Raw genomic sequence first — 24,664 nt, forward strand, 5'->3', positions numbered from 1 at the left:
TAAATTATGCAAGGACTGTCTGAAAGGGACCAAACTTTTATGCAGCAGTCATCATTTTAAGAATTATCGGAGTGAGTGTATGCAAATGACTGTAAAGACAGCCTAGTAATGTTCCCATCACATCCTTACCTCTGCTGAAGGAGATGGACTATCAGAGATCAGGACATATAGTATCTTACAGGGCTGGATCAGAGTGAAGAATTCAAAGAGAGAGCCAAGATAGCCTTACTTAGAATAGAATGGATTGTTCCATTACCTAAAACTTTGCTCGTGGCTAGAAATTGCTTTGGTAATTGGTACTATGACCTTTTATTTATAGCAGTTGTACCCAGTGGAGAAATTGATAATAGTAATTTAAAATATTATTGGGCCTGCACAGTGGCTCATGCCTGTTGTTCCAGCACTTTGGGAGGCCAGGACAGGCAGATCACAAGGTCAGGAGTTCGAGACCAGCCTAGTCAACATGGTGAAACCCTGTCTCTACTAAAAATATAAAAGTTAGTTGGGCATGGTGGCGCATGCATATAATTCCAGCTATTTGGGAGGCTGAGGCAGGAGAATTGCTGGAACCGGGACCCAGGAGATGGAATTTGCAGTGAACCAAGGTTGTGCCACTGCTGCACTCTAGCCTGGGCTACCGAGTGAGACTCAGTCTCCAAAGAAAGAAAAACATTCTTGTTCGTGTCCCTGCACGTGGCATCTTGGCAGAAAATTAGAAAGATAAATATTGGCCTCTGTTCTAGGATACAACAAGAAGGATCCACGTTTCAACAGATCAAGGGGACACGTGGAGTATGGCCCAACTCCCCTCTGTGGGACAGGAACAGTTCTATTCTATTCTGGCAGCGAATGATGACATGGTATTCATGCATGTAGATGAACCTGGAGGTAAGAGCTTTTTGGTGGCTCACCCTTGAAAGCATAGAGATGTAAACTTTGAGCAGCTTTCCTTTTTACATGCTGAGGTTTCCTCTTACCCCTAGAAATTTATTAGTGTCATATTGATTATTGTCCTAGAAATCATCTGTGGCCCCTCTTAAAAATGGCGCTTGTTTTGGTCCTGTAAGGTAGCTTGTGTGTATGTTCAGGTGTTCTAAAGCAGAGCTGCTCAAAATGGTCAGCAGACTGGTACTGATGGGCAGACTCTCTGTTACCAGATAAGTACAGAGATTCAGAGCAAGAGTTTAGAAACTCTTCTGGCCCTTCAACAAAGCAATTTTATGTCTGTTGGATCTAATGATAAAAAAATCAGGGGTCTGTATTTTGTCTGCCTTTTCATTTTCTAATGATTACTTTTTTACTATGTTTTACAAAAGCGTCGGTTTGTGACATATTGGAAATCTGGCGCGATCTCGGCTCACTACAACCTCCGCCTCCTGGGTTCAAGTGATTCTCCTGCCTCAACCTCCTGAGTAGCTTGGATTACAGGCGTGCACCACCACGCCTAGCTCATTTTTTATATCTTTAGTAGAGACAGGGTTTCACCATGTTGGCCAGGCTGGTCTCAAACTCCTGACCTTGTGATCCTCCCGCCTTGGCCTCCCAAAGTGCTGGGATTACAGGCATGAGCCACTGAACTGGCTGGAAGTCTTACAAATTGATCCTTCTCTATAGATAGTTTAAAAAGCATTGTTCTAGAGTGTAAAGATTTAGAGATGTGTGAACTAAACACAGAAACTCTCCCACCAAAATATATCTGGGAAGAGCTTTCTGTAGCATCTGATTAATTTATTCAACAAACTCAACATCTCGCATATTCCAGGCACTAAGCTGGGTACTAGAATTAAAGATGGGCATAAAGATCTTGAGTATCAAACCTTGATTAATTCTCAGGTCTGAGTCTTCATAATGAAGAGACACAGTTGGCTACTGTGTTTGGTCGGGCAGACAATTGTGTGTGGTTAGACTATTGTTTTTCTCTTTGGTTCCACCCAAGACTTACTATTTTTGTTTGTTTGCTTATTTCAGACACTGGGTTTGGCACAATCTTTACCTCAGATGATCGAGGCATTGTCTATTCCAAGTCTTTGGATCGACATCTGTATACTACGACAGGTGGAGAGACGGACTTTACCAACGTGACCTCCCTCCGAGGCGTCTACATAACAAGCGTGCTCTCTGAAGGTGAGTCTGGGCATCACAGTGCTGCACTGCACCTTCAGCTGCGTGTGGTAGGATTTGAGGCTTTGGGGGAACGTGTCCCCCCGTAATGTTGCTTACCAAGCCAAGCCTACCCGTGTACATTTTTTACTTGTCTTTTTTTTGTGTTTTTTTTTTTTTTTTTTGAGGCACAGTTTCACTCTTGTTGCCCAGGCTGGAGTGCAGTGGTGCAATCTTGGCTCACTGCAACCTCCACCTCCTAGGTTCAATCAATTCTCCTGCCTCAGCCTCTCCCAAATAGCTGGGATTCTAGGTATGCACCACCATGCCTGGCTTTTGTATTTTTAGTAGAGGCAGTGTTTTGCCCTGTTGGTCAGGCTGGTCTCAAACTCCTGACCTCAGGTGATCCACCTGCCTCGGCCTCCCAAGTGCTGGGACTACAGGCATGAGCCATTGTGCCTGGCCTGTTTCTGTTTTTTTGTTGTGGCAAAATATATCTAACAAAATTTGCAGTTTTTAACATTGTGTAGGGTACAATTCAGTAGCATTAAGCACAGTCACAATGTTGTGCAACCATCACCTCTATTTCTAGAGCTTTTTCATCATCCCAAATAGAAACTGCACCAGGTGTACAACCACTCCTCATGCCCACCCAGTCCACAGCTCTGGTAACCAACATTCTATTTTGTCTCAATGAATTTGCCTATTATAGGTGGCTAATGCAAGCAGAATCAGACACTCTTGGTTTTTGTATGTCTGGCTTCTTTCACTTTGCATATTGTTTCAAAGTTCAACTATATTGTAGCATGTTTTAGAATTTCACTTATTCCTTTTTAAGGATGGAATATATTCCTTTGTTTGACTATAGTACCTTTTACTGTTTTTTTTTTTTTTCTTTTTTGGAGATTGAGTCTTTCTCTGTTGTCCAGGCTGGAGTGCAGTGGCACAGTCTTGGCTGACTGCAACCTCCGTCTCCTGAGTTCAGGCAATTCTCCTGCCTTAGCCTCCTAAATAGCTGGGATTACAGGTATGCCCCACCACACCTGGCTAGTTTTTGTATTTTTAGTAGAAACGGGGTTTCGCCATGCTGGCCAGGCTGGTCTCGAATTCCTGACTTCAGGTGATCTGTCTGCCTCGGCCTGCCAAAGTGCTGGGATTACAGATGTGAGCCACCGTGCCTGGCCTATTTTTCATTCATCCATTGATGGACAGTTAGGCTGTTTCCATTTTTTACTCTTACCAATAACGAATGCTGCCATGAACATGGTATACATGTAACTGTTTAAGTTGTTGCTTTCAGTTCCTTTCGGGATATATGTAGGAGTCAAGTAGGAGGATCACATGATAATTCCATGTTTCCATTTTGCAGGAAATACCAATGGGTTTTTCACATGATTGTACCATTTTACATGCAATACAAAAGTATTCCAATTTCTCTACTTCATTGCTAACACATTATATTCTGTTATTTTTATAACAGCTATCCTAATGGGAGTAAAGTAGTCTCTCGTTTATAGCTTTGATTTGCATTTCTGTAATGACTGATGTTGTTGAACAACTTTTTATGTTCTCGTTGGCCATGCGAATATCTTCTTTGAAGAAGCTTCCATTCAAGTTCTGTAGATAGAAGAGATTTTTAAACTTGTGTTCACTGATGCTTCTCTGGTGCTTATGACAATTTTGGCACATAGTAGATGCTCAGTAATATTTGCTGAATGAGTCTGTGAATAAACGGCTGAACAGCCTTACACTCAAAACCAGACAATGAACGCACCCTAGAAACATTTAAGACTGAGCCTGAACTATGATAGGCAGGACTGGGGAGGGAAGGGCATTTTCAGCTGAAGGAACTACACATGCAGAGTATCAAAGCCACAGAGGGTTTGGGCTGGTGGTTGTGGTGAGATATTGGTGATGTTGGGGGAGAAGGGATTAGGAGGAGAGTCCCGCAGGGACAGACCAAACCCATGCAAATTCTGGCTCCCAATTTTAAATAAGTTATGGTAAATAGAACTAGGAGTGAGCAGAGCAACAGCAAGTAGAAAGAAAGATGGTTTGAGTCTATGTTGTTTAGGTTATAAAATGAATCTTCGTTATTGGGAGATGTAGGCCTATGAGAATAAGCCTGAATTTGACCCACTTCCTGTTCTTCTGGTTAAGGGCAGAGCAATAGCCAGCCAAGGTGGTTCTTGTGTTCTACTCAGTGGCTATACAGAGCTCACCTTTCCTTAGGCCCCTTTATACAAATAGACACATTAATATCCAGTACGAAGACTCTTAAAGTGTCATTTTATTTACATATTTATTTTTCGGCAGGAGGTAGGGCCTGTTTTTATTTTGTAAAGTTCTGGCAGTGGCCTACAAGGTCCTGGAGATGTGGCTCCTGGTTTCCTCCCTGACTCATCTCCAGCTCTTCTCTTTCCATCTGCCCTACTCTCATCACACTGTCTACCTGCCAGTTCTTAACACACCAGGTACACGTGCACGTGCATGGGTTAGAGATCTGCACCACAGTTCCCTCTGCTTCTCCAGATAGCAGCAAGGCTGATACGTCTGTGCTCATGTATTACTTTTTGAATGACACCCGCCCTGACTATGCTATTTTAAATTCCAGTTTGCCCTCCCCTTCTCACGCATACACTCTCAATCCACCTTTAGCTGCACAAGTTTTTCCATAGTACTTATTTTCTACCATACTACATAATTTACTTATTTACTGTGTCTAGTGCTTGTCTCACCCTACTGGAATGTATTTTTCACAGTATTTTTTTTTTGTCTGTTTTGTTCACTGATATATTCCCAAAGGCTTACAAAAAGTTTTCATACCAGGCACAGAGGCTCATGCCTGTAATCCCAGCACTTTGGGATGTCGAAGTGGGCAGAACACTTGAGGTCAGGAGTTTGAGACCAGCCTGGCCAACATAGTGAAACCCTGTCTCTACTAAAAATACAAATTAGCCGGGCCTCGTGGCACGCAGCTGTAGTCCCAGCTACTCAGGAGGCTGAGGCATGAAAATCTCTTGAACTTGGGAGGTGGAGGTTGCAGTGAGCCAAGATGGCGCCACTGCAGTCAAGCCTGGATGATAGAGCAAGACTGTCTCAAAAAAAAAAAAAAGTTTTCACATAGTAGGCACTCAGTAAATGTTTGTTGAGTAAGTGAATTTTCCTTTATTTGCTTTCTTGTTTGCTTTTTCTTAGAAAACTCAAGGCCAGGCACAGTGGCTCACACCTGTACTCTTAGCACTTTGGGAGGCTGAGATGGGTAGATCACCTGAGGTCAGAAGTTCAAGACCAGCCTGACCAACATGGTGAAACCCCATCTCTACTAAAAATACAAAACATTAGCCGGGCATGGTGACACATGCCTATAATCCTAGCTGCTCAGGAGGCTGAGGCAGGAGAATCACTTGAACCCAGGAGGCAGAGATTACAGTGAGCCGAGATTGTGTCATTGCACTCCAGCCTGGGCAACAAGAACAAAACTCCATCTCAAAAATAAATAAATAAATACAAATAAAAGAAAACTCAAAGGATATCTCTGGGTATAAGAAAGATAGGATATGGAGTAGGAGAGAGACAATAATTCAGTTATTAATCCAGAACTGTGCACACTTATTCAATCTCAGGAGTCCCTAAAAAAAGCCTAGTGTCATAGCCTTGTCTGAATAAAGATTAGGATGCCTTCCTGTGGTAGATTTTGCTTCCCAGGCAAGCAAGCAAGGAAGGAGAACGAACATCAGCCTGCTCATGTTGATAAGGAGTTAAAAGGTATCTTTTTCAAAGAGTATCAGTCCTAGATAACTTGTGAAATTAATTGGGTCCTGTTCAGGTGGGACATCTTCTTCAAATATCTTTTTGGGTTTTTTTTTTTTTTTTGGTTTTTGGTTTTTTTTGAGGCAGAGTTTCACTCTTGTCGCCCAGGCTGGAGTACAGTGGAGCAATCTTGGCTCCCTGCAACCTCCACCTCGCAGGTTCAAGCAATTCCCCTGTCCTAGCCTCCCAAGTTGCTGGTGTTACAGCCCACCACCACACCCAGCTAATTTTTTGTATTTTTGGTAGAGTTGGGGTTTCACCGTGTTGGCCAGGCTGGTCTCAAACTCCTGACCTCAGGTGATCCACCTGCCTCGGCCTCCCAAAGTGCTGGGATTATAGACGTGAGCCCCTGCACCCAGCCTCAAATATCATATTTAAAGCGCTGCTCCATATTTAAAGCATTCCCCACCAACACTGAGCAGTTTTGTTCGGTGTTACAAGCTTGTCGGACTCCAGGTGCTATACAGTCTCAGGAGTTATGCAATGATAAACTGAATCTAACTAGGTGCTTCCAATGTATCAGACTTAATGCCATTCTCTTCCCATTTAGATAATTCTATCCAGACCATGATTACTTTTGACCAAGGAGGAAGGTGGAAGCACCTGAGGAAGCCTGAAAACAGTGAATGTGATGCCACAGCAAAAAACAAGAATGAGGTTTGTTTACTCGAGTGTGTGCAGAGCACAGCAGTCTTTCCCTTGTGCTCTGATCAGCGCCAGGCTTTTGGATGATGAAGTTTCATGCTTGATTAGGGTCCTCAGCATAAGATGGAAAGTTTGGAGATGAGAGTAATGAAATTAACTTAGAATTTGGGAAGTAAGAACTGAGGAAAGGTCAAAAAACTATGGATTATCTGTCTTTTAAAGACAAACAAAACTGAGGGCTAACAATTTGTGATTCACTAAACTGCTGAGTGAAAACAATGGCCAGAGGGCCTGGTGATTAGTTAGGGGTTACTATAGCAGTTGGAAGACTTTAGAAATTCTGCAAGAAGCCACAGCTCCACCTTTCATAAGCAGTGCACAGCCTTACTCATCAGAAGCAGGAGGAAGAGGATCCACTCTTCCTTTCCCTCTGCCTAGGCTCCCATGGCCACTGGAGGCCTCCTTGCCGAGAAATTGGGAGCCAGAACTACAGAGGTGTCACTCCAGGAGAGCCAAAGCCAGGAGTGACGGGCCTTGGCAGGCAAGGAAAAAAGGGAGGAAAACAAACTTTTTATCTGGCTCTCACAGAATGTGAGAGGAGCTTGCGGGGACACCTGGAGTTTCCTTCAGAAATGGAAATACCGATAATTCCTGAGCTCTCCTCAGGATCCCTGTCACTGACATACACTTTGCTCTTCTAGGCAGGGTTTTCTGTTTTGTTTTAAGAGCCTCAGATGGTGAGAGAAAGTGTGCGTCCCTACATCACCCCAACGTACTCTCCTCCTTTACACTCTCAAGCGCCATTGCGTCTACGCAACCCTCTGACCCCTGACCCGTTTCCCATCTCTGCCGCCTCCTCATCTTAAGCCTGGGCAGCTTCAATGGCCTCTGTGTTTGCCTTGCCGCCTGCAGGCTCCCCACGCCCCTGCCTGCCCAGCACTCAATGTGGCTCCCTTGGCCTGTGGATGGCCCCTGGCCCTGACCTGGTGAGTGAAGGTTCTCTCCTGGTGGGCCGTCCGTCGCCTTTTCATTGCCATTGCCCACCTTATCCCTGACACACCCCTTGTAAGCCACTGCCTTTCCCTGAACACCCACACTATTCCTGGGGGAAGTTGTGCCTGTCTTTCCCAACCCCAGTGGACTTGGATTAATGGAAATCCTAACCATCCTCAGTGACCATCCAGTTAGAACTAATCATTCCTGTTTATTTCATTAATAGTTTTGAACCTGTTCTTTTTAAAAAAAATTGTAATAAAATATACATAATATAATATCCACCATTTTAGCTATTTTGAACCTCTTTTAGAGCACTAACTTTCATTTGGCTGCATACCTCAACTCGTTTCTGACATATTTTCTTTTTTCCCCAGCTTTATGGAGACATAATTAACAAATAAAAATTGTACATATATTTACAGTGTACACTGATGTTTTGATATATGTATACATTGTGAAATGATTACCACAGTCAAGCTAATTAACATATGCGTCACCTCGAAATTATATTGTGGGTGTGTGTATGGTGAGAACATTTCAGATCTAATCTCATGGCAAATTTCAAGTAACAGTACAGTATTCTAGACTGTAGTCACAATGTATATTTCCTCTCTAAAGCTTATTCATCCTGCATAACTGAAACTATGTACCCTTTGGCCTTCATCTCCCCCTACCCCAAGCTCCTGGAAGGCATAATTCTCCCTGCTTCTGTGAGTTTGACAGTTTTACATTCCACTTTTAAGTGAGATCATGGAGTCTTTGCCTTTCTATGCTGGGCTCATTTTACTTAACATAACATAATGCCTCTCAGTTTCACCGTGATTTTACAGATGATAGGATTTCCTTCTCATTTTTTGAGACAGAGTCTCACTCTGCCACTGAGGCTGGAGTACAGTGGAGCGATCTTGGCTCACTGCAACCTCCGCCTCCCCAGTTCAAACGATTCTCCTGCCTCAGCATCCTGAGTAGTTGGGATTTACAGGCATGTGCCACCACGCCCAGCTAATTTTTGTATTTTTAGTAGAGACAAGGTTTCACCATGTTGGTCAGGCTGGTCTCAAACTTCTGACTTCAGGTGATCCGCCCACCTCGGCCTCCCGAAGTGCTGGGATTACGGGCATGAGCCACCATGCTCGGCAGGATTTCCTTCTTTTTTAAGGCTGAATAATATTCCATTTTCTTTATCCATTCATCCATCAATGGACACTTAGGTTGATTCTGTATCTCGGCTACTATGAACAATTCTGCAGTGGACATGGGAGCACAGATATCTTTTGGACATACCAGTTTCATTTCTCTTGAATATACACCCAGACGTGGGATTGCTGCTAGTTCTGTCCTTCATTTTCTTTTCTTTATTTCTTTCTTTTTTTTTTTTTTTTTTTGAGATGCAGTCTCACCCTTTCGCCCAGGCTGGCTGGAATGCAGTGTAGCGATCTCAGCCCACTGAAACCTCAGCCTCCCGGGTTCAAGTGATTCTCCTGCCTTAGCCTCCGGAGTAGCTGGGATTAAAAGTGTGCATCACCACACCCAGCTAATTTTTTGTGTCTTTAGTAGAGATGAAGTTTCACCATATTGACCAGGCTGGTCTCAAAACTCCTGACCTCATGATCTGCCTGCCTTCACCTCCCAAAGTGCTGGGATTACAGGCATGAGCGACTGTGTCCTGCCCTGTTGTCCTTCATTTTTTAGGGAAATTTCTTACTGTATTACATAGTATAGTAGCTATATCAGGTTACATTCCCACCAACAGTGGGAAAGAAGGGTTCCCTTCCTTCCATGTCCTTGCCAATACTTACCTTTTATCTCTCTGCTAATAGCCATTCTAACTCGGGTTAGATGGCATCTCGTTGTGATTTTTATTTGTATTTCCCTCATGATTAGTGACGTTGGGCATTTTTTCATATACCTGTTGGCTATATTTGTATGTCTTTGTTTGAGAAATGGCTATGCAGATCCTTTGCCCATTTTTTAGTTGGATTATTTGTTTTCTTGCTATTGATTTGTTTGGATATTAACCCCTTATAAAATGTTTGGTTTGCAGATATCTTCTCCCATTCCATATGTTGTCTCTCTTCTCTCTTTTGGTGGTTTCCTTTGCTTTGCAGAAGCTTTTTAGTTTGATGCAATCTCATTTGTCTGTTTTTGTTTTTTGATGCCTGTGCTTTTAGGGTCATATCCAAAAAGCCATTGCCCAGATTAATGTCAAGAAAGCTTTTTTCCCTATGTTTCCTTTTAGTATTTTTCAGTTTCAAGTCTTACATTTATGTCTCTAATACATTTTGAGTTGATTTTTGCATAAGACAGGAAATAAGGGTTGAAATTCATTCTTCTACATATAGATATTCCGTTTTCCCAGCACCATTTATTTAAGAGCCTGTCTTTTTCACATTGTGTGTTCTTGGCACCTTTGTCAAAGATAAGTTGACAATACATAGATTTATTTCTGTGCTCTCTATTCTGTTCCATTGGTCTATATGTGTTTTTAATGCCAGTACCATGCTATTTTGATTACTATTGCTCTATAGTATATTTTGAAATTAGGTAGCATGATGTCTCCAGCTTTGTTCTTTTTGCTCGCGATTGCTTTGATTATTCAGGGTCTTTTGTGGTTCCATATAAGATTTAGGATTGTTTTTCCTATTTCTGTGAAAAATACCATTGAAATTTTTTTTAAGAGGCAGGGTCTTACTCTGTCACCCAGGCTGGAGTCCAGTGGCATAATCATAGATTACTGCAGCCTCAAATTCCCTGGGCTCACTCAGTCCTCCCATCTCACCCTCTGGAGTAGCTAGGACTACAGGCATGTACCACCACACCTGTCTAATTTTGGTATTTTTTGGTAGAGATGGGTTTTTGCCGTGTTGCCCAAACTGGTCTCGAACTCCTGGCCTCAAATGATCCTCTCACCTTAGCCTCCCAGCTGGGATTAGATGTGAGCCACCACACCTGGTTGTTTTGTTCTTAATGTACCTCAAGTACCTAAAACAGTGCCTGAAATATAGTAGGTACTCAGTAAACATCTGATTGATTAATTAATATGTTTTTGTATTGTTCTGTGTTGTCACAGAAAGAGGGTTATTTATAACCAAATAATAGTGAAAAAGACAGTCAAAATAGTAGGCATTGCACCGAATCTGTAGATCACTTTGGGTGGTATGGACATTTTAACAATATTAATTATTCCAATCCAGGAACACAGGATGTATTTCCTTTTTTTTTTTTTTTTTTTTTTGTCATCTTCAGTTTCTTTCATCAATGTTTTATAGTTTTTAGTATACAAATCTTTCACCTCCTTGGTTAAATTTATTCCTAAGTTGTTTGGTTTTGTGTGTGTGTGTGTGTGTGTGTGTGTGTGTGTGTGTGTGTGTGTGTGATGGAGTTTCGCTCTTGTTACCCAGGCTGGAGTGCAATGGCTCGATCCCAGCTCACCACAACCTCCGCCCCCTGGGTTCAGGCAATTCTCCTGCCTCAGCCTCCGGAGTAGCTGGGATTACAGGCACGCGCCATCATGCCCAGCTAATTTTTTGTATTTTTAGTAGAGACGGGGTTTCACCTTGTTGACCAGGATGGTCTCAATTTCTTGACCTCGTGATCCACCCGTCTTGGCCTCCCAAAGTGCTGGGATTACAGACGTGAGCCACTGCGCCCGGCCAAGTTGTTTTTTTTTTTAAGTTTTTGTCTTATGCTGTTGTAGATGGAATTTTCTTGATTTGTTTTTTGGATAGTTTGTTTTTAGTATATATTGTATTTTTATATGCTGATTTTATAATCTAACTTTTTGAATTTGTTTATTAGTTTTAACAGATTTTTGGTGGAGTCTTTAAAGATTAAGAATTTTTATATATAAGTTTATTTTGCCTGCAGACAGACAATTTTACTTCTTCCTTTCTGGTTTGGATGTCTTTTATTTCTTTTTCTTGCCTAATTGCTCTGGCTAGGACTTCTGTTGCTATAATGAACAGAAGTGGTGAGAGTGGGCATCTTTGTCTTGTTCCTGATTGAAATATTGACCTGTAACTTTGTTTTCTTCTACTGTCCTTGTCTGGTTTGGATAGCAGTGTAATACCAGCCCTATAAAATGAGTTTGGAAGTCTTCCATTCTCTTCAATTTTTAGAAGAGTTTGAGAAGGATTGGTATTAATTCTTCTTTGAAAAATGTTTGCTAGAATTCACCATTGAATCCATCAGGTCCTAAGCTTTTCTTGTTGGGAGATTTTTGATTACTGATGGAGCCTCCTTACTCTTAATAGTATGTTCAGATCTTCTATTTCTTCTTCATGATACAGTCTTGGTAGGCTGTATGTGTCTAGAAAGTCATTCATATTCTAGATTATCCAATTTGTTGATGTATAATTGTTCATAGTAGACTTTTGTGATCCTTTGTTTTTCTGTATTATCAGTTGTAATGTCTCTTCTCACATTTCTGATTTTAGTTGAGTCTTCTCTTTTTTCTTATTCTAATTAAGTTTGTCACTTTTTTATCTTGTCAAAAAAAAACAAATTTCATTGATCTTTCCTATTATTTTTCTAACTTCTATTTCACTTATTTCTGTTCTGTTATTATTTCCTGCCTTCTCTTAACTTTGGGCTTAGTTTGTTCTTCTTTTTCTAGTTCCTTGGGGTATAAAGTTAGGATTTTTGAAATGTTTTTTTTCTTAATTCATCACCGTAAACTTTCTTCTTAGAACTGCTTTTGCTTCATCCCTTAAGTTTTGGTATGTTGTGTTTCTCTTTTCATTTGTCTCAAGATTTTTTTTGATTTCCCTTTTCTTTGACCCATTGGTTGTTCAAGAATATGTTGTTCGATTTCCATATTCATGTGAATTTTCCTCCTGTTTTTGATTTCTAGTTTCATAATGTGGTAGTTGAAAAGATACTTGAGGTGATTTCAGTCTTCTATTTATTAAGGCTTGTTTTGTGGCCTAACATATCCTGGAGAATATTCTGTGTGCACTTGACAAGAATGTATGTTCTGCTGCTGTTGTATGGAATGTTCTGTGTATGTCTGTTAGGTCCCTTTGTATGGTGTTGTTCACGTTTGCTCTTTCCTTATTTGTTTTCTGTCTGGATGATTTATCCATTGTTGAAAGTACAGTATTGAAGTCCCTTACTATTATTGCATTGTTGTCTACCTCTTCCTTCAGTTCTGTTAATGTTTGATTTATACATGTAGGTGCTCTAATGTTGAGTGCATTTATATTTACCATTGTTATATGCTCTTAATGAATTGACACCTTTATCATTGAGTAGTAACTTTATGTCTTATGATAGTTTTTGACTTAAAGTCTATTTTGAGCCGGGCGCGGTGGCTCAAGCCTGTAATCCCAGCACTTTGGGAGGCTGAGGCAGGTGGATTACGAGGTCAAGAGATCGAGACCATCCTGGTCAATATGGTGAAACCCCATCTCTACTAAAAATACAAAACATTAGCTGGGCATGCTGGCGCGTGCCTGTAGTCCCAGCTACTCAGGAGGCTGAGGCAGGAGAATTGCCAGAACCCAGGAGGCGGAGGTTGCAGTGAGCCGAGATCGCACCATTGCACTCCAGCCTGGGTAACAAGAGCGAAACTCTGTCTCAAAAAAAAAAAAGTCTATTTTGTCTGATACAAATACAGCCACTGCTCTCTTTTGGCTACCATTTGTATGCAATATCTTTTTTTGATCTCTACTTTGAGCTTGTGTGCCCCCTTACACACATAGTCCTTTACAGATGGCTTCAGCAGGGGAAGCCCTTACCAGGTAGCTCATTCAGAGATTCTTGGGGGGCAGCTGACAGGTTCTGCAGGTAGGTGGGCCTGGTGCCTTGGTCTTTGGGGGTAGCTTGGAGGCTGGGTCCACTGAGGTAGGCCTGGCAGTAGGATCTACTAGGTGGACCTTTTAAGTGGATCTTCGGGTGGAACATCTGGATCTGTAGGTAGAACACCAGTAGATATACAGGAGCCAACCTGGTGCAGGGATGGGCCCTACCCAGAGCCTACAGGGGCCGGCCTGATGCAGGGGTCCACTTGGCTGGGCCCTGGGGCATGGCACCTTGGGGGCAGGCTTAGAGCCTGGGTCTGTGAGAGTAGGCCTGGAGCCTAAGACACCGGTTTCTTAAAGACAAGACTAGATATTTCAAACCACCACCACATCTCGTACAGTGTCTGAGGTATATCAGGTGGTTATCAGGTTTATTTATGTAGCGTCATGCTTTAAACATTTGTCAGAGGCTTTGAAGTAATGCCAAAATAAACTGAGACAGGTTACACGTAAGGAAATAATTGTATATTTGCTTCCAAATATTCTAGTACATTTCAGAATCAAGAGTATGCCACTGAGCTACAACTCAACAACAAATAAATAGCCTGAATAAAAAAATAGGCAAAGAACTTGAACAGACATTTCTCCAAAAAAGATATAGAAGTGACTAACAAGCATATAAAAAGAGTCTCAGCATCACTAATCATTAGTAAAATGCAAGTCAAAACCACAATGAGTGGTTTTAGGGTGGCTACTATTTTAAAAAGTGTTGGCAAGGATATGGGGAAATTGGATCCCTGGTGCACTGTTGGAGAAAATGTAAAATGGCACAGCTGCTACAGAAAGAAGTATAGTCGTTCCTTAAAAAATTAAAAATAGAATTTTCATACCTAGCAATTCCACTTCTGGGTATATACCCAAAATAATTGAAAGCAGGGTCTCAAAAAGATATTTATACACCCATGTACATAGCAACATTATTCACAGTAGCCCAAAGGTAGAAGCAGCTTGTGTCTATTGACAGATAAATGAGTAAATAAAATGTGGGGTGTATGTGAATACAGATACACACATACACAAATAAATAATACCTAGCCTTTAAAAGGAAGAAATTCTGACATAGCTATTAATACAACATGGATGAGCCTTGAGCACATTATGCCAAGTGCAATAAGCCAGACACAAAATGATAAATATTGTATTATTCTACTTATATGAGGTACCTAGAGTAGCCAAATTCATAGAAACACAAAGTAAAATGGTAGTTTCCAGGAGCTGGCAGGAGGAAGAAGTGGGGAACTGTTGCTTAATTGGTGATTGAATTTTGTAAGATAAAAAAGTTTTAGAGATTTTGTTGTACAACAGTGTGAATATACTTAACACTACTGAACTATATACCTAAATATGAAATAAATAGTTAAGATGGTACATTTACCTAGGTCTGAGTTAACTTAAAGTTTTATTGGAAGGGCTCTGTAAGATGATTAAAGAAATTGTCTCTGGTTTTAATCCAAGCTTTTGTTTCTTCACAGTGCAGCCTTCATATTCATGCTTCATACAGCATCTCCCAGAAACTGAATGTTCCAATGGCCCCGCTCTCAGAGCCGAATGCCGTAGGCATTGTCATTGCTCATGGTAAGGAGCTCCCACACTCACCACCTCCAGCTGGAACAGTGGCTGAGCACACCGAAACTTAGCCACAGGCTCTGACCCTCTGAGAAAAACACTGTGGATGTTTTTACATTCCTTTGGTAGAATTTCTTACATTATAACAATACTTTGGGTTTTTCATCAACTCCCATCGGAAAGAGCAACACAATTTCTCCCAAGTTTTGGGGAGCCTTCTTTCCTACTAAAAGAGGCTTGATGGGAAATAATCAGAATAAATTCATTCAAAATTATTCTCTCATGAGTAAATCCTCTCTGTTTCATTGCCTATTTGTGCTGATGAGATGGCGGATTATGTTGCAGGTAGCGTGGGGGATGCTATCTCAGTGATGGTTCCAGATGTGTACATCTCAGATGATGGGGGTTACTCCTGGACAAAGATGCTGGAAGGACCCCACTATTACACCATCCTGGATTCTGGAGGCATCATTGTGGCCATTGAGCACAGCAGCCGTCCTATCAATGTGATTAAGTATGCATGAGCTCATCTCACACACACTGTCTGCATAGAGGGCAATTTGGGGAATGTTCTTCAGTTTACTTGGGGGATGTTACAGATCATGATTCAAATTTTTGCATTCAACAGAGCTGTAGGTAAGATTCTAGAAAGGATTGATTTTAGTTGGCAGCACAGATTAAATGGCATTGCTTTTTCCTCTGATTGCCTCTAGCTAACAAATTTGTCACTTCTCAAAAACATTCTTTCTGGGTTGGGTGCAGTGCCTATAATTCCATCACTTTGGGAGGCCAAAGCAGGAGGATTACCTGAGCCCAGGAGTTCAAGACCAGCCTGGGCAACATAGCAAGACCTTGTCTCTAATATTATTTCAATGTTAATTGGAATAATTGATTATTATTTATTTCAAGGCCATGCACCACATCCAGCCTTGAATTTATTAATTTAAAACCCAGTTCTTACCTGGGTCACTCTCCTCTCTTTCCTTTGAAATAATTTCTGTAAAGGTATTTACTTTCATACTCTGAATTAATCTCTTTTCCCTAGCCTGTTAACCACAGACACTAAGAGTTAAAAGAGTTGGCCGGGAGCAGTGGCTCACACCTGTAATTCCATTGGCAGGTGGATCACGAGGTCAGGAGATCAAGACCATCCTGGCCAACATGGTGAAACCCTGTCTCTACTAAAAATACAAAAATTAGCTGGATATGGTGGCATGTGCCTGTAATCCCAGCTACTCAGGAGGCTGAGGCACAAGAATCGCTTGAACCCAGGAGGTGGAGGTTGCAGTGAGCTGAGATTGCAGCCACTACACTCCAGCCTAGTGACAGAGCAGACTCCATCTCAAAAAAAAAAAAAAGTTAAAATAGTTGTCAGCCAATAAGCCATCACCTAAATATAAGGGGTTTTGTCTGGTTTGGGATCACACAGCCAGAGTGGTTTCCTGAATTCCCAGTACACGTTGATCCTCTGTCACGATCTTTCTCTAATTGTGGTTTCAGGTTCTCCACAGACGAAGGTCAATGCTGGCAAACCTACACATTCACCAGGGACCCTATCTATTTCACTGGCCTAGCTTCAGAACCTGGAGCTAGGTCCATGAATATCAGCATATGGGGCTTCACAGAATCTTTCCTGAGCAGCCAGTGGGTCTCCTACACCATTGATTTTAAAGATATCCTGGAAAGGAACTGTGAGTATCTCCTTTGACCTTTTCTACCAAAAACTTGTAAGCCCATTTTCCTAAAGAATCAATGTGGTTTGACTTATTTTGGCTGAAATCAGCAGATACATATGCATATGAAAAAGGATTGACAGATGTTTTGTGTGGGCGATTAAGTAATGGAATGGCATCAGAAGAACAGCCTCCTCCTTGGTGCCAACACTGTCCAGGAGAAATATGAGGGCCACATATGTCACTGAAAATTATTCTGTCAGCTACATTATAAAAGTGAAAAGGAAGGTGATAGTAATAAAATAAGCTTAATATATCCAAAATATCATCATTTCAACATTAAGCAATATTAAAGGCCCAGAAAATAGCTTCAGAAAAGGATTCACAGTGTTCATTGCACAGTGTTCCCGAAGTGTCACAAGCAAACCCTGACAGTGCCAAACAAAGGTGCTGGCATTATACTAAGAAATAAGTAGGATGAAGGAAAACACTGGAGAAAGGATGTCCTGTAGTTGTGAGTTGGCATAATGCAATAAAAGACTTAACGTTTGCAGACATTAAGTTCCAAATTCAACTTCAGTTCAATTTGGTCCTTTGAGACTGTGTCCTGGGCTCATTTCCTCAGCATGTTGATTCAGTGACTTCTGAGGGAGCAGACCCTTGGTTTGAACCTTACTTTTTCATAAGACGTTCAAATCGATTTAATGCCTGAGGGTCGCTGTCATCTAAATCCATTCAGTAGGCTTTACAGAAGCTGGCTTAGGAGTTCTCCCCTCAGCAGGCACTTCTCCAGTTACCCCTAAAGTTTAACGTCATTAAAAGATTTGTTAAGCACCTGCTTTTTATCAGGCTCTATGCTGGTCTTCATATCCCAAAGGATAAAAACCTAATCCACTGTCTTTAGGTCACAGGCTTTGAGTCGTTTATCCAGTAGATGATACGCTATACTAAGCCAGAAACCATGTTTATCAACAATCTGCATTTGAGAACTGGTCAACTAGAGCTAGAAGTCTAAGAAGAGGATGTTTTCCCTTCTGCTTTAAGCCCCGATGAACACATGGTGAAATTGAACCTGTGCTCTTGGCTAATTAGTATCTTGTCCCAAACAAAGAGCTCTCTGGCCCTGAGTGGAGAATATCTGGTTGCTTACCTATGACAGCTCCTGCTGACTGAGGACGTAGGTGTGCAAGACACACAGACAGCAGCCTCTTAGTTTGGAAGAAACTTCAGAGATTTTCTATCTATCTTCCCACTTCAAAACAAATAGGGTTTTTCCTAGTCCTCAGATGGATGTTGAGATGGAAAGAATACTCTTTGGGCAGGAGGAAATGCAATTGCTAGTAGGCTCTAGACTAATGTAACTTTTCGTTTGCAATTCCAAAATGAAGCAATAGGTTGAGTCAGACATTCCCACTTTCCCTCTCCTTGTTCTTCCTATAGCCTGGCAGCTGCCTCCCGTGGGTGGGTTCTGTGCTGTGCACTTTCCTGAACAGTCTGTCTCTCCTTTAGGTGAAGAGAAAGACTATACCATATGGCTAGCACACTCCACAGACCCTGAAGATTATGAAGATGGCTGCATTTTGGGCTATAAAGAACAGTTTTTGCGGCTACGCAAGTCATCCGTGTGTCAGAATGGTCGAGACTATGTTGTGACCAAGCAGCCCTCCATCTGCCTCTGTTCCCTGGAGGACTTCCTCTGGTATCAGCATTCCTCAGATTGCTCTGTCCCCCTTTCCCTGTTGGAGGAGGTGAAAGACAGTTTCTTTATATGGCTAACAAATATTAAAATCCAGCCGGGTGCAGTGGCTCACACCTGTAATCCCAGCACTTTGGGAGGCCGAGGTGGATGGATCACTTGAGGCTAGGAGTTCAAGACCAGCCTGGCCAACATGGTGAAACCCCATCCCTACAAAAAAAAAAAAAAAAAGAAAAAAGAAAAAAAAGAAAAAAATTAGCCAGGCATGGTGATGCATGCCTGTAATCCTAGCTGCTCAGGTGGCTAAGACACAAGAATCACTTGAACCTGGGAGGCAAACATTGCAATAAGCCAAGATTGTGTTACTGCACTCTAGCCTGGGCAACAGAGCAAGACTCTTTTTGTGTTTTTTTTTTTGTGAGATGGAGTCTTGCTCTGTCACCTAGGCTAGAGTGCAGTGGTGTGATCTCGGCTCACTGCTACTTCCACCTCCCGAGTTCAAGGAATTCTCCTGCCTCAGCCTCCTAAGTAGCTGGGACTACAGGCACCTGCCACCGCACCTGGGTAATTTTTATATTTTTGGTAGAGACAGGGTTTCACCATATTGGCCAGGCTGGTCTCGAACTTCTGACCTTGTGATCCCCTCACTTTGGCCTTTCAAAGTGCTGGGATTACAGGCATGAGCCACCGCACCCAGCCAAGACTGTTGTCTCAAAAAAATTGAAACTCTTTTCCCCATGAGTATAGAACTGCTGCTTCTTATCAAGGAAACTGAGGCACAGAGAAAGGAAACCAAAATTGTTAATAATTGGACAGATAATATAATCACATTAGACAGTTCATTATTGTGCAGAACCAGCAACAAACCCCAGAAATCCTGAGTTGACAGTGGTAGGAAGGAGAGAAGTGATATAAGAAAGAAGAGAATAATACAAGCAAAAATCTGTAGAAAATGAAAAGACAAAAACACCAGAAAAAGTGGTAGAGGAGCAAAGAGGAAATTGGACTTGAGAAAACAGCCTGAGACCTGGCACGGTGGCTCATGCCTGTAAACCCAGCACTTTGGGAGCCCTAGGTGGGTGCATCACCTGAGGTCAGGAGTTCGAGACCAGCCTGAGCAATATGACAAGACCCCATCTCAAACAAAAAGGAAAGAAAACAGCCTGACAGCATGAGCTCAGCAGGTGGGACACTAGGTTTTGCATCCTCTCCAAGGATAAAGACAGAGAGATGGTGGTTGGTCCTAAGACTAGAGGTGACATCAGTCATGGTTCCATCAAGGTTTAAAGACCATCAAATTGGACTCCCTAGAGTTCAGGACCATCCAGGCTTAAGGATTAGTTACTTGGCTGGCATAGGGTTACTTGATTATGTAAGGGCAAGGAGTCCCTGTATAGCTTAAATGAGGTAATTTTCAGGCAAATGAGTGGAACTGCTTCACATCACAGATATAATCTGTGGAACTTGTTACCTACGAAAATACTGACACAAAATAAAAGTAGATCCTAAAGGATTTATACAAAGAAGGCAGGCAGACAGTAGCCATGACCCTGCGCATGATGTTCTCTCAAACCACAGGTGACAATAGAATACAGGTTGAACCAAAATGCAGGTCTGACACAGTGTGATTCTTCCTGCATGGCTCACACCTGTGTGTGGCTTGCTCAACGGTCTTCCCTTCTCTATTTCCATAAGGATCACCTTTGGTGTTCCAGTAGGGCTGGAGGTCATCAATGAACCTGTAATACTCTAAAGGATTCTCTCCCATCTTGGACTCCATGTATGCCAGGCTCTTCACCTGTGCTTCTGCTCTTCTCCAGCTATGCCATGGTTCTTCAGAGCTCCATGCCGTTGCACATGATGCTCCAAAGTCTCTCCACAGTCCCTGCTTTACCCCCAAGTCTGGCAACTTCCCACTTAGCCTTTCGTACTTAGCTCAGGTATCACCACTAGATGGGCTTTCCTTCATCTAGACCCCCAGAGTTCTATTACAGCACTTACTATATTTTAATTACTTTTTTTTTTTAAAGATGGAGTTTCACTCTTGTTGCCCAGGCTGAATCTCAGCTCACTGCAGTCTCTGCCTCCCGAGTTCAAGTGATTCTCCTCCCTCAGCCTCCCGAGTAGCTGGAATTACAGACATGCACCACCACACCTGGCTAATTCTGTATTTTAAGTAGTGATAGGGTTCTCCATGTTGGTCAGGCTGGTCTCGAATTCACGACCTCAGGTGATCCACCCACCTTGACCTCCCAAAGTGCTGGGATTAGAGGTGTGAGCTACCACTCCTGGCCCTTTAATTACTATTTATAGGTTTGCTTCCTTTAAGCCCCAGATTTCTGGGGAGCATATTATATTTGATAATAATGTAGTAAGCATGATAGCAACTAACATTTATTGAGCACTAACTCTGTGCTAGGCACTATCCTAGGCAATTTACATTTAACCTCACAACACAGAGGACGTGACTGACTTGCTCATGGGAATTGGAAGAGCTGGGATGTGAAGGTGGCCTCTCACCTCCAGACCCCACATGTTTAGAAATCAGGTCCTTTATGAGTGAGAAGGGTACTCACAAAAATCCAGAATTTTTGGATTGAGTACCTAAAACTCTCACCTGAATTTCCTCCTGTTATAGGAGGGGTGATATCTTCAGCATCTTTTGTTCTCTATACCCACTCTCCTAAATACTTAACAGGAAAACCTTGAAATACAAGCGGCATCTATATATTCCCCAAATACTCATTGAATACCCGATGTGCACAGGCAATGAAAAAAATGATAATGGAAAATTTGTTGCAAAACAGAAGGTGGCAGGTGCCACGGGGATTTAGAAAACGAAGAGAATATTTAATCTAGAGCTGAAAGGAAGTGGGTCAAAGAGGGCCTTCTTGAGGAGGTGGTATGAGCTGAGCATTGACAAATGGTAGGATTCAAACATGAGCATCTGGGAAGAAGCAGGTCATCAACGCCAGTGGACTGCCGTAAGCAGAGACACCAACAGCATGATCAAGGAAAGGTGTTCTGGAAGATAGGCCACTGGGGAAGTCATAGTAGCCATGATAAAGAAGTAAGGGTCCGAAAGGAGGATGCTCAGGCTAAGGAAGGAAGTAGTGTCATGGGCAAATACGGAAGGGATAAGAAGAGTCTGGCACAAAGGAGAAATGTCTTGTTTCTTTGAGGTTTCGTCAGCGTATTTAGGTGGTGATATCCAGCATGTATTTGAAATATAGGATTAGAACTTGAGAGAGGTAAAACCTGGAAATTTTAGTTGGAACCCCAAAATCATTGTGATCACTAAGGGAGAACAGAGAGAAAAAGCAAGAGAATGCATTCTACCTCCCCCCCACCTCCTGGCAAAAGACTACATTTATGGGTTATGAAAAAAGAAGAGCATGCAGTGGCCAGAAAAACAGATGAGTGCAGCTTTGCCATTGCCAAGGTGGGCAGGGGCACAGCGGTGTGTCAAATGCTGCAGAATGGGTCGTCTGGGGGAATGTGACCACAGACAACTCCACTGAATTTGATGATTGTTGAGCCTTGGGGGCATTGCAAACACTCATTTTCTTTTTTCTTTTCTTTTTCTTTTTTTTTTTTTTTTCTTGGAGATGAAGTCTCGCTCTGTCACCCAGGCTGGAGTACAGTGGTGTGATCTCGGCTCACCGCAACCTCCGCCTCCCATGTCCAAGCGATTCTCCTGCCTCAGCCTCCCAAGTAGCTGGGATTACAGGCGCATGCCACTGCACCCGGCTAATTGTTTGTATTTTTAGTACAGACGGTGTTTCACTGTCTTGGCCAGGCTGGTCTTGAACTCCTGACCTCAGGTAATCTGCCTGCCTCAGCCTCCCAAAGTGCTAATATTATAGGTGTGAGCCACAACACCCAGCCCAGACACTCATTTTCAAAGTTGCAGAGGGAGTCAAAGCCAAAATGCATGGAGGAAAAAACAAATGCATAAAATAGGACAAGTAGAAAAATACTCTTTTGACAAATGTAGGTAGTAAGGGAGGGGTGGGTTAAGGAAATAATTTCTAAGGTCAAGACATATACAGGCTAAGGAGAAGCTGTCAGCTGAGTGGGAGAGATTGATTGTTCCCCTCATACTCAGGGAAGCAAGGCCCCAGGGCAGGCTGGAGGAGTGGGAGCAAGGATGCTCATGGGAAGTCAGCCTGGAGATTGTCAGCAGACATTGTTTCTTTGGGGAAAGCAGGAAAAGGAGAGCAGTGGATGGCACTATGGAGAGATGGAGTAGAATGGGAGGCAAAGACTATATAAGAAGCTAACAGGGCCGGGCACGGTGGCTCACACCTGTAATCCCAGCACTTTGGGAGGCTGAAGCAGGTGGATTACGAGGTCAAGAGATCGAGACCATCCCAGTCAACATGGTGAAACCCCGTCTCTACTAAAAATACAAAAAATTAGCTGGGCATGGTGGCGCACGCCTGTAGTCCCAGCTACTCGGGAGGCTGAGGCAGGAGAATTGCTTGAACCCAGGAGGCGGAGGTTGCGGTGAGCCAAGATCGCGCCATTGCACTCCAGCCTGGGTAACAAGGGCGAAACGAAACTCCGTCTCAAAAAAAAAAAAAAAAAAAAAGAAAAAATGCTAACAGGAACAGAAGTCGGGGGAAGATAAAAAAATTGTGATGTACCACAAGGGCAACATCATAATGACATTTGGAGGTAAAGAAAAGAATTTCGGGGCTGGGCGCGGTGGCTCAAGCCTGTAATCCCAGCACTTTGGGAGGCCGAGGCGGGTGGATCACGAGGTCGAGAGATCGAGACCATCCTGGTCAACGTGGTGAAACCCCGTCTCTACTAAAAATACAAAAAATTAGCTGGGCATGGTGGCACGTGCCTGTAATCCCAGCTACTCAGGAGGCTGAGGCAGGAGAATTGCCTGAACCCGGGAGGCGGAGGTTGCGGTGAGCCGAGATCGCGCCATTGCACTCCAGCCTGGGAAACAAGAGCAAAACTCCATCTCAAAAAAAAAAAAAAAAAGAATTTCGGGCTGGGCACAGTGACTCATGCCTGTAATGCCAAAATATTGGGAGGCTGAGGCAGGTGGATCCCTTGAGCTCAGGAGTTTGAGATGAGGCCGAGCAATATGGTGAAACCCTGTCTTTACAAAAAATACAAAAATTAGCCAAGCACAGTAGTTCATGCCTGTGATGCCAGCACTTTGGGAGTCTGAGGTGGACAGATCACTTGAGCCCAGTAGTTCAGCACCAGCCTGAGCAATATGGCAGGACCTCATCTTTACAAAAAATTAGCTTAGCATGGTGGTGCATGCCTGTGGTTCCAGCTACTTAGGAGGCTGAAGTGGGAAGATCACTTGAGCCCAGGTGATTGAGACTACAGTGTTCATGCCACTATGCTCCAGCCTGGACAAGAGAGCGAGACCCTGTCTCAAAACAAAAAAAGAGAAAAGAATTGCCAACTATCCCTGAATAGAGAGCTGCTGCTGATGCTGAGGTTTCTGTGTGGGTCCCCACCCCACTGCAGGTTGCAACTGTCCCTGCCTTGTGCCTGAGCTGCCTGTAGTGCACAGCCTTGGGACCCTAGATAGTCCTACACCCACCAGGTCAGACCCATAAGCTGCTTTTCCCAATAAAGCTCTCTCTAGCCGGGCACGGTGGCTTGTGTCTGTAATCCCAGCACTTTGGGAGGCCAAGATGGGCGTATCACAAACTCAGGAGTTTGAGACCAGCCTGACCGACATGGTGAAACCCCGTCTCTACTAAAAATAAAAAAATTAGCTGGGTGTGGTGGCACGTGCCTGTAATCCCATCTACTCGGGAGGCTGAGGCAAGGTCACTTGAACCCCAGAGGTGGAGGTTGCAGTGAGCCGAGATGGCACCACTGTACTCCAGCCTGGACGACAGAGCGAGACTCCATCTCAAAAAAAGAAGCCCTTTCCTTGTCTGTTTTCCTAAGTGAACCTCCTTCAGAGATGTCACAGGCCTTCCTGAGCCACTTTCTAACAACCCAAGACTGGAATGTTAAGCATCTACTGCCCCACATAACCCTTCATTGCTAGTCACTTACTGTCTTCCAGCTGCTTTGAAAGGTACTTTATTTGCTGACTCTTGCAGTGATTTTGGCTACTACCGTCCAGAAAATGACTCCAATTGTGTGGAGCAGCCAGAACTGAAGGGCCACGACCTGGAGTTTTGTCTGTACGGAAGAGAAGAACACCTAACAACAAATGGGTGAGGTGGCCTTTTCTCCCTTGTCATGACAGATGAGGTATCCTTGTTCAGAATGAAAACTGCTGAGATCCAAGCCCTACTTCAGAGCACTCTTTTTGGAGGGGTTGGGGGGGGTGGGGGCGCAGCAGGATATGAAGGCCTCCCTCAAGGGGCAGCTACAAGAGG

General features: G+C 43.1%; 1 protein-coding gene across 3 annotated transcripts in view; it reads left to right on the top strand.

Moving 5' to 3' along the window:
* The window catches only part of SORT1 (sortilin 1), an 82,471-nt gene that overhangs the window by 53,513 nt on the left and 4,294 nt on the right, over positions 1 to 24,664 (top strand). For all 3 annotated transcript variants that reach the window (XM_039460835.2, XM_039460834.2, XM_074381299.1), the window contains exons 9-16: positions 744 to 888; positions 1,969 to 2,124; positions 6,464 to 6,570; positions 14,828 to 14,930; positions 15,267 to 15,435; positions 16,422 to 16,612; positions 18,104 to 18,293; positions 24,383 to 24,499. In XM_039460835.2, coding sequence (XP_039316769.2) covers positions 744 to 888; positions 1,969 to 2,124; positions 6,464 to 6,570; positions 14,828 to 14,930; positions 15,267 to 15,435; positions 16,422 to 16,612; positions 18,104 to 18,293; positions 24,383 to 24,499 — 1,178 coding nt within the window. The remainder of the gene's footprint in view (positions 1 to 743; positions 889 to 1,968; positions 2,125 to 6,463; positions 6,571 to 14,827; positions 14,931 to 15,266; positions 15,436 to 16,421; positions 16,613 to 18,103; positions 18,294 to 24,382; positions 24,500 to 24,664) is intronic.

Source organism: Saimiri boliviensis, chromosome 11 (assembly GCF_048565385.1).
Source record: "Saimiri boliviensis isolate mSaiBol1 chromosome 11, mSaiBol1.pri, whole genome shotgun sequence".
In the NCBI taxonomy this organism is placed as follows: domain Eukaryota; kingdom Metazoa; phylum Chordata; class Mammalia; order Primates; family Cebidae; genus Saimiri; species Saimiri boliviensis.